The 12,929-nt window shown below is 68.1% G+C and overlaps 3 protein-coding genes across 4 annotated transcripts; 2 read left to right on the plus strand and 1 right to left on the minus strand.

The window, feature by feature from the left end:
* Nucleotides 1-15: 15 nt before the first annotated feature.
* Nucleotides 16-3,717, plus strand: ADAMTSL5 (ADAMTS like 5). Its single transcript, XM_035313121.1, has 11 exons — nt 16-207; nt 289-449; nt 771-831; nt 916-1,024; nt 1,147-1,274; nt 1,366-1,489; nt 1,923-2,006; nt 2,430-2,593; nt 2,676-2,901; nt 3,109-3,180; nt 3,283-3,717. Exons 1-11 carry the CDS (start codon nt 16-18, stop codon nt 3,594-3,596), a joined length of 1,635 nt encoding a protein of 544 aa, XP_035169012.1. The 3' UTR covers nt 3,597-3,717.
* Nucleotides 3,718-4,445: 728 nt separating this feature from the next.
* Nucleotides 4,446-6,550, plus strand: LOC118158454 (CTD small phosphatase-like protein 2-A). Of its 2 annotated transcripts, XM_035313117.1 has the most exons (8): nt 4,446-4,959; nt 5,030-5,105; nt 5,178-5,270; nt 5,473-5,535; nt 5,654-5,733; nt 5,813-5,939; nt 6,034-6,129; nt 6,210-6,550. In XM_035313117.1, the coding sequence occupies exons 1-8, from the start codon at nt 4,556-4,558 to the stop codon at nt 6,270-6,272; spliced, it is 1,002 nt and encodes a 333-aa protein (XP_035169008.1). In that variant the 5' UTR covers nt 4,446-4,555; the 3' UTR covers nt 6,273-6,550. The 2 variants fall into 2 exon arrangements, with proteins under 2 accessions (XP_035169008.1, XP_035169009.1); XM_035313118.1 differs by lacking the exon at nt 5,178-5,270.
* Nucleotides 6,551-6,783: 233 nt separating this feature from the next.
* On the minus strand, nt 6,784-12,695 carry PCSK4 (proprotein convertase subtilisin/kexin type 4; the record flags this gene model as incomplete). Its single annotated transcript, XM_035313113.1, has 14 exons — nt 6,784-7,678; nt 7,780-7,899; nt 8,206-8,330; nt 8,607-8,786; nt 8,999-9,116; nt 9,218-9,321; nt 9,643-9,743; nt 9,970-10,182; nt 10,345-10,517; nt 11,145-11,233; nt 11,364-11,440; nt 12,052-12,180; nt 12,346-12,441; nt 12,576-12,695. Coding segments are annotated over 14 exons (2,001 nt in total), but the record flags the coding sequence as incomplete, so codon positions are not given.
* Nucleotides 12,696-12,929: the final 234 nt, after the last annotated feature.

Consider the following 12,929-nt stretch of genomic DNA (forward strand, 5'->3'; position numbering starts at 1 on the left):
CGCCTCGGGGTCCCCATGGGGTGCACGGTGGTGGCCCCCCCTTGGTGGCACCGGTGGCCCCGCTGCTGGGACGTGGGGCACCCCACAGGCTGCTGCTGGCCCCCAGAGCGTGGGGCTCAGGCTCTCTGCTCCCGCAGGCGCCGGCGGCCGTGGCGGGTGCTGCTCCTGGCCTGGCTCAGCCTGGGCTGCGGCATCGGCACCGCGCAGGTGAGGGCGCGGGGGCACCCCCGGGCTGGTCCATCTGTGCCGCCCCAGCCCCGACCCCGAACATCCCCTTCCTCCACGCAGGGCTCAGCCCCGGAGGTGCCGGTGCAGGGCCCCGAGTCCCCTGCCCATGCTCGGCCTCGCCGGCAGCTGGCTCGGGGCACTTGGGGGCCCTGGGGACCCTGGAGCGCCTGCTCCAGCTCCTGCGGGGACGGCGTCGCCTTCCGCGCCCGGAGGTGCCTGCGGTGAGTGGTCCCCGCGGTGTCCCCACGCACCCAGGTGCCATCGGGGCGCAGCTCTGCCACCGCTTCCACGCGTGCTCCTGCAGCTCCCGTCCCCACGCGGGGCCCGGGCCTCGTTTCAGCCTCGTTGTAGGGCGGGAGGGATGGGGAAGGCAGGCGGGTGCTGGCTCCGGTCGTCCCCGGATGGCTCCATGTGGTCCCCGCTCCCGGTTGTGCCCCCAGCCAGGCCATGGCTCGGCACCCCGGCCCCGCAGGACGTCCCCAAGGGGACGCGGGGCTGCTCGGGGTGCTCGTACCCCAGCCCTGCTGATGCTGTGGCCTCAGATCCGCCGTGGAGGAGCCGTGCACGGGAGACCCGCGGCAGTACCGGCTCTGCCAGCTCCAGGTGAGCGTGCCACGGCGCGGCACGGCACGGCCCCGCGGGCTCTGTGCTCCTGACCCCGTGGGTTCCATCCTGCCGCTCCCTCAGGGCTGCCCCGGCGGCTCGGTGCCTTTCCGCGCCATGCAGTGCTCCCTCTACGATGACAAACCCATCCCGGGCACGCAGGCCCGGTACCGCTGGGTGCCCTTCTACGGAGGTGAGCCCTGGGGCAGCGGGCGCAGCGCCACCGGGATGTCCCGGCCGTGGCGCAGCCGGGACCGGGGGCTGCTGCCGCCGCCCCCACCACAACGTCCCCTCCTTCCCTTCTGGCCCCGGCAGCCCCCAACGCCTGCGACCTCAACTGCCTGGCCGTGGGGCACAATTTCTACTACACCTTCGGCCGGGTGCTGGACGGGACCCGCTGCGGCCCCGACTCCCCGGAGCTGTGCGTCGGCGGGCGCTGCCTGGTGGGTGTGCGAGGGGATAGGACCTCAGGGACCCCCGGGACCCCCTGGGACCCCCGGTCCCTACCCCGACGCCGCCTCTCGGCTCCTGCAGAGCGTCGGCTGCGACGGGATCCTGGGCTCGGGTGCGCGGCCCCACGCCTGCGGCCGGTGCGGCGGCGGCCAGGACGGGTGCCTCTTCGTGCACCGGCTCTTCCAGGGCACGGAGCCCCCCTCCGGTGAATGAACCATTGCCCCGGCCCCCTCCATGGGTGAATGCTTTGGCTCTTGGCTCCCCTGTCCCCCCTGTCCCATTTGTGTCCCCAAGGCTTCGCCTGGGTCCCCCAGGACCTTTTGCAGCTCTCCTCAGTCACCTCTGGGGGGGGATTTCTGGGGTGTCCCTATGGTCCGTGGGGTCCCCATGGGTGTTCGGGGGTCCCTGGGTGTGCCTGGGACCTTTGTGGTCCATGTCCTGTGCCCATGGGGTGCCTGGCCAGGCTGTGGAGATGATGACGCCCCTGAGGGTGCCCCACATGTCCCAGCGCATGGGCCCAGTCCCCTCCCACCACCCCCTTGCTCACCCGTGCGGGGGTCCCAGCCCTGGCACCCCCATCCCCACGACGTCCCCTCTGCCGTGCCCGGGCTCTGCCCTGACTCCTCGCCCGCCTCCAGGTTATTTTGGGTACATGAACGTGACCAGGATCCCGGCTGGGGCCACCAACATCAGGGTGACAGACAAGAGCCGCAACTACCTCGGTAGGACGCGTCCCGTCCCCTCCCAGTCCATCCCAGTTGATGCTGGGAACGGGCCTGGGGCACAGACACGGGGTTCGGGAAGGGCTGAGCTGCAGTGGGGTCGGCACAATGGGGCCGGGCCGGCTGCCATGGGACCAGCACCGGGTCCCCGTCCCCAGAACCCCGTCCCCAGGGCAGCCAGGACCCCGTCCCCTGGGGGCTCGGGGAATTTTGCACATCAGGGTTCGGCTCCAGCTCAGGACCGAGGCCAAGCCTCACATGAAAGCAGATTTCTCCCGCACCCCGCACGCAGCTTCCCCAGCCCGTGCTGCCCTCCCGGGGGGCTCCGGCGAGGACCCAGCACCCAGGAAGCCCCCACCCTGCCCGGCTCAGTGCAGGGGTCCCGGGGCCGTGCTCGGCTCCCGGACACTCTCCTTCCTGCAGCCCTGATGACAAGCGACGGGCGCTACGTGCTCAACGGGGACTGGTCCATCGCCTGGCCGGGGCCGTACGAGGCGGCCGGCACCCGGCTGCTCTACGCCCGGACCCCTGACGGCACCGAGAGCCTGGAGGCGGCGGGGCCCACGGACGAGGATCTCCACGTGCTGGTGAGCCCCGGGGGCAACGTGGGGCCGCGGGCGGCTGTCCCCAGCCCCGTTGCCCCCCTTACCTCTGCCCTGCCTCGCGCAGGTCCTGCTGCAGGAGCCCAACCCCGGCATCGAGTACGAGTTCTGGCTGCCCCGCGGGCACCCCCAGCCCGGTGACACCAGCCCCCTGCGGCAGCCCCAGCCCCGGGGGGCCGGCAGCCCCCCGCCCGCGGAGCCCCCGGCCCCCACACCGCCCCCCCGGACCCAGGGTCACACCACAGAGCCGCTGCCACCGAGAACCCCCCCTGGCCACAGCGGGGCTGCCGCAGGTGCCTGCACCCCCCTGGGGTCCCCGTGCCCTCCTGCACCCATGGGTGCTGCTGTGGGGAGAGACCGAGAGAGCCTGGGGGGGGGGGCTGAACGTCCAGAGCTTGGCATTCTCCCTCTCTCCTTATGGGATATGCCCCCCCCACCATAGAAGGGGGGGTTTGGGGGTCCCCTCTCCCCACTAAGCTGCTGCAGCTTTGCCGCCGCAGGGCGATGCGGGAGGTGCCGGCCGCCCAAGGGACGTTCCCAGCGCATCCGGCACTTCTGCCAGAGCGACTTCGGTGAGCACTGGGGTGGGGGGGGTCCGGGTGGGCTTGGAGGGGGAAGGGGGGGCGATGCCAGGGGTTGTGCCCAGCTCAGGCCGCCCCACGCCGGCCCTGCAGTCTTCCAAGCGCGGATCCTGGCGCGGCGCTCGGTGGGGCAGGAGACGCGCTACGAGGTGCAGGTGAAGACGCCGTACCGGCACCGCTTCCCGCTGGTGCCGCGCGAGTACGTGTGGGTGCCCGACGCCTGCGGCTGCCCCCCGCTCCTGGAGGGCCGCGAGTACCTGCTGATGGCGCGGCGCCACGTCAACTACGAGCACACGCTGAACCGCATCCTGCTGCAGCGCGACGGCTACGCCCGGCCCTGGTCACCCCGCGAGGAACGGCTGGTGCGGGAGGCAGCGCGGCACTGCGCACAGCCCCGGCCGCCCTGAGCCCCTCGGCCCCGTCACCCAGGGGGTGGCAGCGGGACCCCCGGGGGCCACGGGGGGGGCCGGGACCCCTCCTGTCACGCAGCGGGTCCTCTGCGGCTCTTTGCGAGGCCATGGAGGGGCCAGCATCCCCCCCTGGAGCCCCGTGCTGGGCACCTCGCTGTCCTCAGGGGTGATTTGGCTGCAGGGTGGGGAGGAGGAGGGTGGTAATTTATTCTATTTTTTTGCAGAAAATAAACCTATCTATCCCTCAGGCGCCGTGTATCCCTTTCCTGGCTAGAAGCAGAGGGGGTATCCCTTGCGCTCCCCACCCTGGGGTGCCATCCGTGTCCCCATGCTGAGCCCCAAGAGCAACAAGTCCCCACCCCTGTCCCCACCCCGTCCCCATCCCGTCCCCATCCTGTCCCCGTCCCCCCGATGGAATCCCGCCAGCCTGTGCCTCTCGAGGCCGGGGACCTGCCGCTTATCTCTCTTCCGTCGGAGGCGCGCGGGTCCTTCCCCGGCCGTAACCCAACCCGGGGCTGGCTGCGCCCCGCGGGGCCCGTGTGGGGACGGGATGGGGGCACCGTAGGCTCGGCCACCCCCTGCACCGTGCCGTGCGCCCCAGGGGGTGTTTGGAGCTCTCCCAAAGCGGGCTGGGGGCTCCCCAGTGGTCGATGGCCGAGAGCCAGAGCTGAGCTGGGGGGACTGGGGCAGGGCTGGGCTCCCCCAGCTGGTCCCAGTACAGCCTGAGTGGTGCCAGGTGCTCCGACCGTGGGCAGGGGCTCGCTGGGGTGATTGGGGGCAGAAAGGTGCCCTATAAAAGTGCCCCATCCCACCTCCTGGGGCTGTTCTGGAGCTGATTCCTGGGTGGGGGCTGCTTTGTCCTTGGGGGGTCCCCAACCATTAATTAGGGCCTGGGGCTCTGTGCTGGCAGCTTCGGGCACCCTGAGGGTCCCCCTGTCCATCCGTCCATCCTGGGGATGGCCACCCCACGGGCAAAGAGGCCCCGCAGGGAGAGCAGTGGGGACCTGGGGCTCTCGGCCACCAAACCCCGGGCTCGCCAGCAGGCCAAGAGCCGCCAGAGAGGAGAGGATGGGGGCAAGCGTGTCCCGGGTCCCCCCCTGGAGCCTGTGACCCCCGGGAGGCGGCAGCTGGCCAGGCTGCGCTTCGGTGGGGAGCAAGGCAGCCTGGTGTCTCCTTCCCTCTGCCCAGGGGAACGGGGTGAGCCCCTCCATTGTGGGGTGGTCCCTGCATGGGGAGGGGGGCAGCCCTGGGCTGCAGTGCTGGGAGCCCCCCGGAGCCCCCCCTCGCAGCCCTGCTATAAGGGAGCCTACTTCTCGGGGCTCCCTGCGGATGAATGCCAGGACCCCGCTGTCCCCAGCCTGTGAGTATGTTGGGGGGGGGGTCACTGCAGCCCCCCCTGCATCGCCCAAGCTCTGCTTTCCTCTGGCCAGGCCTCCCCCTGCGCCCCCTACACCCGGCCGCCGCAGGACCCGCAGCACCCCGGAGCACACCCTGGTCCTGGAGCTGGTGAGCGGGGGGATTTGGGGGGGGGGGGTCACAGTGCTGGGGCTGGGCCTGATGCTGCCACCTGCCCCGCAGGAGGGGACCCTGGTCTGCTCCTCCGTGCTCGCCAGGCGGCTGCCGGGTGCCGTGGCCTCCTTCACCACCTCCTTCCAGGGCGACGCCTATACGGTGGGTGTCCTTGCCCTGGGGAGGGGGCTGCAGGGGGCTGGGGGTCTGGGTCCTGCGTCCTCCCCTTGTGGCTCCAGGGGCTGAAGTCCCAGGGGAGAAGGTGGCTGGGGTCCCCTGGGCTCCCCTCGGGGGCGCTTCTGGGGGTCAGGTTTTGGGTGCCAGTGGCTGCTCGGGGCTGCCTGCAGATGCTGTTCCCTTGCAGGTCCGCGTGCAGCTGCGTCCCCACGTGCAGCAGTTCCTCGAGAGCCTTTCCAAGACCTTCGAGGTACCCGGAGCCCCCAAATTCCCCGGGGGTCCCCATGGAGCCAGGCAGGTGCTGCTGCACTGGGCTGGGGAGGGCTTGGGCAGCTTGCACAGGGGCCTTCATCTGCTTCCCCCCCCAGATCTTCATCTTCACAACAGCGAAGCAGGACTATGCTGAGAAGATCCTGGAGGTTCTGGACCCCAAAAAGAAGCTGATCAGGTGATGCCCCTGCAGAAGCCCTGCTGGGGGCACTCCCGTGGCCGGGGCTGCTCCCCACGGGTTCCGCATCCCCCTGCAGGCGCTGCCTCTCCCAGCGGGACTGCCTCTGCGCCCACGGCTGCTACTGGAAGGATCTGTCCCTGCTGGGCAGGGACCTGGCCAAGACGGTGGCCCTGGACCACACCATCCAGGGCTTCCCCTCCCAGGTACCGCCAGCGCTGGCTCTCGTGTCGGGGGGTTCACTTGCCCCGTGGCCACGACGGCTGCCCCGTAGCCAGCGCTCGCCCTCTCTCTCCCCAGGCTGCCAACTGGATCCCAGTGCCGAGGTGGTTTGGGGACCCCGGGGACGAGGAGCTGCTGCGCCTCGTCCCGCTGCTGGGACAGCTCTGCCGGGCGGTGAGGACGGGGCTGGGGTCCGGGATGGGGTGCTGCAAGCTCTGGGTGTGCAGCCCTCCCCATCCCCATCTCTCCCCTAGGACGACGTGCGCACCGAGGCGCAGCAGCGGCTCCCGCGCTGCAGGCTGCCCACCGAGGACTAGGACAGCCCACAAGGAGGGGAGCGGGACGGGGAAACCCCCCGGGAGGGACCCTGGCTTGGGGGGGGGGGGGGGGTGCTGCTGTGGGGAAGGCTTGCTGCAGAACGAGCAGCTCTTGGCCGTTGCCCAGAGCTCTGTAACGTCCTGCCAAGGGGTGCTTTCGTGGATGATTACGTGCTTGGACAAAGGTCTTGCTCTCGTCGTTGCCTCCCGAGTACGCCTCAGCTGTGCAAACACGCCGAGCCTGGGGACGGATGGCTCAGCCCGCTGCCACCCTGCGATGCCACAGGGGTTCGGGTCCGTGCCCTGGGCAGGGCTGCCCGCAGCAGCCCCGCTGTTCCCCTTCGGTGGCTGAGCCCCACGCAGCAGTGATGCCCTTGGGAGGGCCCCAGCTGGCAGCGCTCCCCGCGCCCCTCCCCAGCCCTGCCCGGTGCCGGGGCGCAGCTGCCACCATGCAGCAAGGGCTGAGGGCGTTCGTCTCCGCAGCGTGGGGCGACCACGGGGTGCAGCAGCCGGCCCCGGGCACGTTTCTGAAGGCTGCTGACAACCGGGGCCCTGCTGTGCCAGCACCACGGAGCGGCGGCTCCCAGTCCAGCTCCCTCTCCCCTGCCAAAATCCACGTGGGCTCACGGCTCAGCCAGCCCTGGAGGCTCTGGATGTGTTTACTCGGGCGCAGCTGTTCGGAGGGAAGTCCCATCTCCTCCTCTGTGCCTGGGAAAGGGCACGGGGCTCCGTGCTCGGCCACGCAGCCCGGCCCAGCTGGGAATAGCTCCCTCACAGCAGCCAGCCAGGGGCTGGGTCCTCAGCGCCGTGCAAGTCCCCGGGGGATGCAGGGGATGAGCCAGGCAAGGGGGGGGAAGCCACCACTGTGTCCGTACCCATGCACGGAGCTGGATACGGAGCGGGGTCAGCGTGCAGCTGCCGGCAAGGAAAGTCACCCTTCAGAAAGGGCAGCCCAGAAGGGCAACAAAACATTTATTCAGAAGGGGAGCAAGGACAGCTCTGTCCCAGGCTGGTGTCCTTCCGTTCCCTCCAGCCCAGGGCCAGCAGGTGCTACCTGTAGAGCCAGCCAGCGTGCACGACCTTGCGGTACGTGGCACAGAGGATGGCCGAGAGGGTCAGAATCCCGCAGATCAGGAGGACTGGGAGGAGGTCCTCGTGCTGCCCATCCTTGGGGGAGAAACCCAGCAGAGGGGGGCAGGAGTGGGAGAGCTCGTCGAAGATGCGGGCAGGGGGGCAGGCGGTGCAGTTGTTGGCCGAGGCGCCCTGGCACGTGTAGCAGGAGGGGTGGCAGCTGGCGCAGACCCGGGCTGCGTTCGTGGAGGCGGCTCCCTGGGTCCGGCCGTAGGAACGCGGCGGGCAGTAGGGCAGGCACAGCTGCTGGTAGGCGTAGAAGGAGCTGCTGCACTCTGCGAAGGGATGGATGGGGCCGTGAGCTGGGACGCGGGGCCAGCAGGAGCCGGGGGCACCGTCCCCTCCTGCCCAAAGATGTGGTGAGGGGCGTGCTCACCCTCGCACGCTCCCTGCGCGTCCCGCTTGAGGCACTCGTCCACGGGGGAGGCTGCGAAGCGCCTGGCCGTCATGTCCTCGTCCGTGCCGTGCAGGCGCAGGATGAAGCTGGTCAGCACGCCTGGGGCAGGAGGGCAGGATGCGGTGCTGGACGGGGGCTGCGTGTTCCCACCCTCCAGGGTTTGGGGTGCGCAAAGTGGTGGGCGCGGGGCTGGAAGCTTTGGGGAAAGCAAGGCTCTCCTCCAGGCTGTGTGCAGGGAGACCCTCAAAGCACGAGGAAATGTGGCCCTGCAGAGAGGGCTCCGGCCAGATCCTGCCTCTAGGAGGGAGCTGGGGAAGGAGGAGGCCAGCCAGGTGCTAACTGAAGAGGGAGAACACCAGGGCACTGGGTGACACTGGTGAGTGGGGTTCATCCCCTGGGGCCCACCTGTGTTATAGGCATCCCCCTTGTTCTCTAGCAGCAGCGTCCAGGTCCCGTTGGGGTCCTCATCCCAGAAGTGCGTGGACATGAAGGTCCAGTCCTTGTAGCCCTGCTGGCTGGTGTCGTACGGGCTGGGGGAGAGGAGAGCCACGAGTGAGAGGCTGGGGGGAGGCTGCAGACCAAAGGCGCTCTCCATCACCCAGGTTTTGGTGTCACGGGGCTTTGCCAAGACTTGGGGCATGTCCTAGGCATGCTGAGCCCAATCCCCTTGGGACCCTCCAGAAGGAGCTACTGCAGTGAGGGGACGTCTTCTGGCCCCGGGAGGGGCTGTGAGAGGAGATCCCCAGCAGCTGGTCTCTGCACTGCGACGTTCCCATCACGAAATGCTCCCTGCAGAGCACCCTCACCGCACGGTCACCAGCGTGGACGTGGTCCCCATGGGGCTGGTCAGGGTGAGCGCCAGGTCCCCCCTGCGGCTGTAGCTCAGGGAGAGCTGGACCTGGACATGCTCCAGCGAGCGGATGCGCTTGGTCCTCCCCGAGCAGGAGGAGGCGTCTGCAGAGACGGTGAGCTTGGAGCCGATGTTCCTGCCAGGTACAAGACAGGGTAAGGGCATCTCTCCCCCCTCCATGAGCATCCTTTCCTCCACCGTGACCTCTAAACACAGCCCTGCAGTGACAGCAGGAGCCCATTCCTGGGAACAATGCCTGTTCCCGCGCAGGGCAAAGCACAGCTTTGCTCCAGCAAAGCTCCTGCATGAGCCCGCGTGCGGTCAGACCCAGGGGATCTCGTTCCTTACCAGGGGGCACGAAGAGCTCTGACCGAGCACCTCCGCTGGGGCCGAGTCCCTGTCCACGCCTTGGCCAGCTCCACCAGCAGCCCGGCGTCCAGCAGCCCGTAGCCGTAGTGGTGGCTCACTGCGAAGCAGAGGCCAGAGGAGAGAAGAGGGCTCGTGAGCTGCTCTGCGAGGGAACACGGGGCCAGCCCGGGGCAGGCAGCGGTGGAGCCACGAGCTCACCCTTGCGTCCGACCCCGTTCACAGCCCAGTCTTCTGCCTGCAGGTGGGCAGGTTTGGAGGCCCTGACCACGAGGTGCTGCACGTCCCGCCAGCTCAGCGCCGGGCTGGAAGCAAGAGGACTTTTGGGGCAGAGGTCTCCGTGCTGGGTTAGCTTTTGAGGGTGAGATTTGGGAAAGTTAGCTGGCCTGGCCCAAGCTCCTTCCCACAGCTTTCATTGACTGCACGGGAGCAACATCTCCTGGGTCCCTGAGCCTTCTCCCGCAGTGCCCTGGGAGAAGAGGCTGCCCCACAGCCCAAGGAAACCTCACCTCTGCACCCCAAACCACCCTGCTAGCGGAGCAAAGACCCTCTTCTTTGTCCCCACAGGGTCCTGGCAAGCACCGGGCGCTCCCAGGGGACAGCCCCGTGGCCACCCCGGCACCTACTTGGCCTCCAGAGCGAGGGCGACCATTCCAGCAGCCAGCGGGGCCGAGGCGGAGGTGCCCGCGTGCTTGCTGGTGCAGCGGTGGCGCAGGTCGGTGGTCACCTGGAGGGGGGACAGGGGGCTCCTGGCACCGTGCTGCTGGAGCAGAGGGCAGGGCTGGACAGAGCTGGGTAACCCCAATAAACGCTCCCGCAGGCTCTCCTCTCCTGGCCCCTCCATGCCTTTGAGGCAGGCACTCGAATAAAGGCTCCCTTTCCCTCCCCAGGTGTAAGGCGGGCTCAGACGAGCCGTGGCACCCGGCGCCTTGCCGGGGGGGGGGGACGCTCACGATCTGCGCCTCGCTCCTGGTGCTGCTGCTGTAGGTGGTGGTGAGGGTGGAGGAGCAGGCTTCGCTGTACCACGGCCGCCGGCCGCTGGCCAAGGCGCTGCCCACCGACAGGGTGTAGATGCTGTTGGTGTACCCGTCGCAGTTGCAGTTGTCGTAGTTGGTGCCGCCGTTGCCCGAGGCCCAGATGAAGACGGAGCCGAGGCCCCCGCGCCCCTGGCAGAGGGAGAGGCAGAGGGGGCTGAGCAGGGCTCCTTGCACTTATCCCATCCAGCCCGCAGCTTTCCCGCAGCAGCACGAGGACCCAGCGCCCTGCAGGCAGCGGCTCTGCTCCGGATCCAGCACCCCCGAGGACCCCAAGGCCGATGCTGCGCTTACTTTTGTCACCCCTCTGTAGAAGGCTTCCGCAGCCAGCACGCCCGGCCCGTCCACGGTCCGCCCGTCGTCCATGGGGCCCCAGCTGGCGCTGTAGATGTGGACGTGCTGGGGACGCAGGCCAAGGGACTGAGCCTCCACGATGTCCGTGATGGGACCGTCCAGCATCCGCACGCCTGCGGGGCCCAGCAGCGAGGGCTCAGCGGGTTGTAGCTGACCCCCAGCCCCGCTCCCGGGTTCCCTCAGGCACCTTGCACCGAACCCTGCCCCACGGCATCGGGTTCCTGGGGGTCTGAGCACGACCCAGAGCTCCTTGTTAAGCCCAGCCAGTTCTCCCAGCTTTTAACCCCGTTTGGTGCAGTTGCTTCTGCAGGGAACCGGGCCAGCGTGTGGTTGGTGCTGCCCAGCAGAGCTTCGTGCAGGGCGTTAAGCCCCAGGACGTGTGGAGGGAGAGCCCCGCTGCTGCTGGCCTTGCTGTAAATCCGCAGCACCCTCTAGTGCTGCGCGAGCCCTCGGCTCCCCGCAGCGCTGCCCAGCCGCTGCAGGAAGCCCTCGGGGCTTTTACAGCTGGGAAACATCATCCAGGGGGTCCCTGATAACGGCCAAAGTGCTGCTGCAAGCAGCCGATCCCCCAGAAAGCCCCCAGTCCCACGCCTTCCCCCCCCCGGTTCCGCAGAATCAGATGGCGGTGACAGCGGTGTCAGCCCGAGGACAGCAGGCTGTGAGGCTCGCGCTCCTCCAGGGTGCCTGAGCTGGCTCGTGATCCCTTCCCGCACGGCGCAGCGGCAGCAGGAGCTGCTCACCTCCAACTCTGGCGTTGTACGCGATGCCCGCGCCGCAGAGCTGGTTGTTGGCTACAGCTGCCACCTCTCCTGCGCAGCGCGTCCCGTGCCTGGGGGCAGTCACGGCACGAGCCACCCTCGGTGAGGAGCCGAGGGGCTGGCGCAGGCTCAGCCCTGGCAGATGTCAAATTCCCAGCACGAGAAACGATTTTCCTCGGACAGCCAGCGGAGAAAACTCACCGGTTCTCGTCCCAGGCATCGTACCTGGGCTGGGGGTCGGGGTCGTTGCTGTTGAAGTCGTAACTCGCGAGGGGATCCTATCGCAAAACGTGTGAGAAAACCTCATGCAAAATCTGGCTGTGCCAGCTCAGAGCAAACGCCTGGTGTTTTTGGGCCACGCGGGTCGCCCAGCCCAGAGCATCCAGGAAGCCCCCCCACACCCAGCAACTGCTCTGGCTTCTGAACCTGTTGGGAACGGGATTTCACTAAAAGTGGGTGATTTTTGTATCCCTGTGCGTCCACAGGCAGTGAGGAAACAGCTTGGAGTCCCCTGGCATGCCACGGGTGAGTCTCACCTGCGGTGGAGCTGGGCAGGAGGAGCCACAGGGCACCGAAACCGGGCTGTTAGGAACAATAGCTGATTACGAATCACCTGTTCCTTTCTCTTTGCTCTCCCAGCGTGTGAGGGCTTACAAGCTTTACTTGCTTTGCAGCTTGCTGTAATTACATCTGGCTATTTTGGGGGCTCGCGCACGTACGCGTTCTAACGTTTCCTTGATGTAAGAATTCATTGTGGAGACACCAAGGCTTTTGATCCAGCCACGGGGAGGTTGAATTCCCCCTGCGGAGTCCCGCGGGCTGGAGCGAGGTGCCAGCTCCCTCCCACCCCTGCAGACAACACCCCGAGCCCCGGGGGAGCTGTAGTTACGTAGTTGGCGGACAGGTCGGGATGGTCCTTCTCAATGCCATCGTCCAGGATGGACAGCACAACCCCCAGCCCGGTGTAGCCTTTGCTCCAGGCAGCGAGGACGTTCAGATCAGGGCTGATGTCGTTGTTCTGCAGAACGGATTAGGATTGATCAACCAGGCCCGCACGGGCTGTGAATGTCCTTCGGGGACTCTCCTGCTGTCTCATCACCGCCAGCATTAGTGCTGTTGCTGCACAGGGCGGGTGATTTGCTTAAGGGTGTCGGGATGAGGCGAGAGGGAGGCAAAACCTCACCATGTACCACTGCTTAGGGAACCAGGGGTCCGTCGGCACCACGCTGACGCTTCTCTTCGCGCGCCTCTTTGCTGTTTGCTGCTCAAACCAGAGAACCTGGGGGGGAGGCAGCGTTGTCAGCCACGTGCGCTCCCCTCGGGGTGGTGCTGGTCCGAGAGCAGTGCACGGACTGGGACACATCGGTGCTGCCGCCGTGCCCCCAGGCAGCCCAGCAGCCCCCCTCTCTCTACCTTTGGCTCCCTGTTCAGGCGCTGGTTCCAGCCCCAGTGCCTGCTTAGGGACTTCTGCCTGGTGCCGCGGTGCCTGAAGTGGTAGTAGGGCTCTCCCTCCAGCACCTGCGGGTGCAAAAATCCACCGTGAGGTCATTTGGAGCGGGCAGCCGGGCTGGGGGTGTGCGTGCCGGCCCTGCCTGGGCCGCAGGGACCGGGGGGGCTGCAGCTGAGCGTGTGGCAGAGGTGCTGTGCGGGGTGCTGTGCGGGGTGCTGTGCATGACTTTGGGCTCCCTCACCTGTGGTGTGGAGGCTGTCAGTACCTGTGCAGCCCTACAGGTTCCTGTACAGCCATGTAGGTTCCTGTGCACTTCC

Source organism: Oxyura jamaicensis (genome assembly GCF_011077185.1).
Source record: "Oxyura jamaicensis isolate SHBP4307 breed ruddy duck chromosome 28 unlocalized genomic scaffold, BPBGC_Ojam_1.0 oxy28_random_OJ131, whole genome shotgun sequence".
Classification (NCBI taxonomy): domain Eukaryota; kingdom Metazoa; phylum Chordata; class Aves; order Anseriformes; family Anatidae; genus Oxyura; species Oxyura jamaicensis.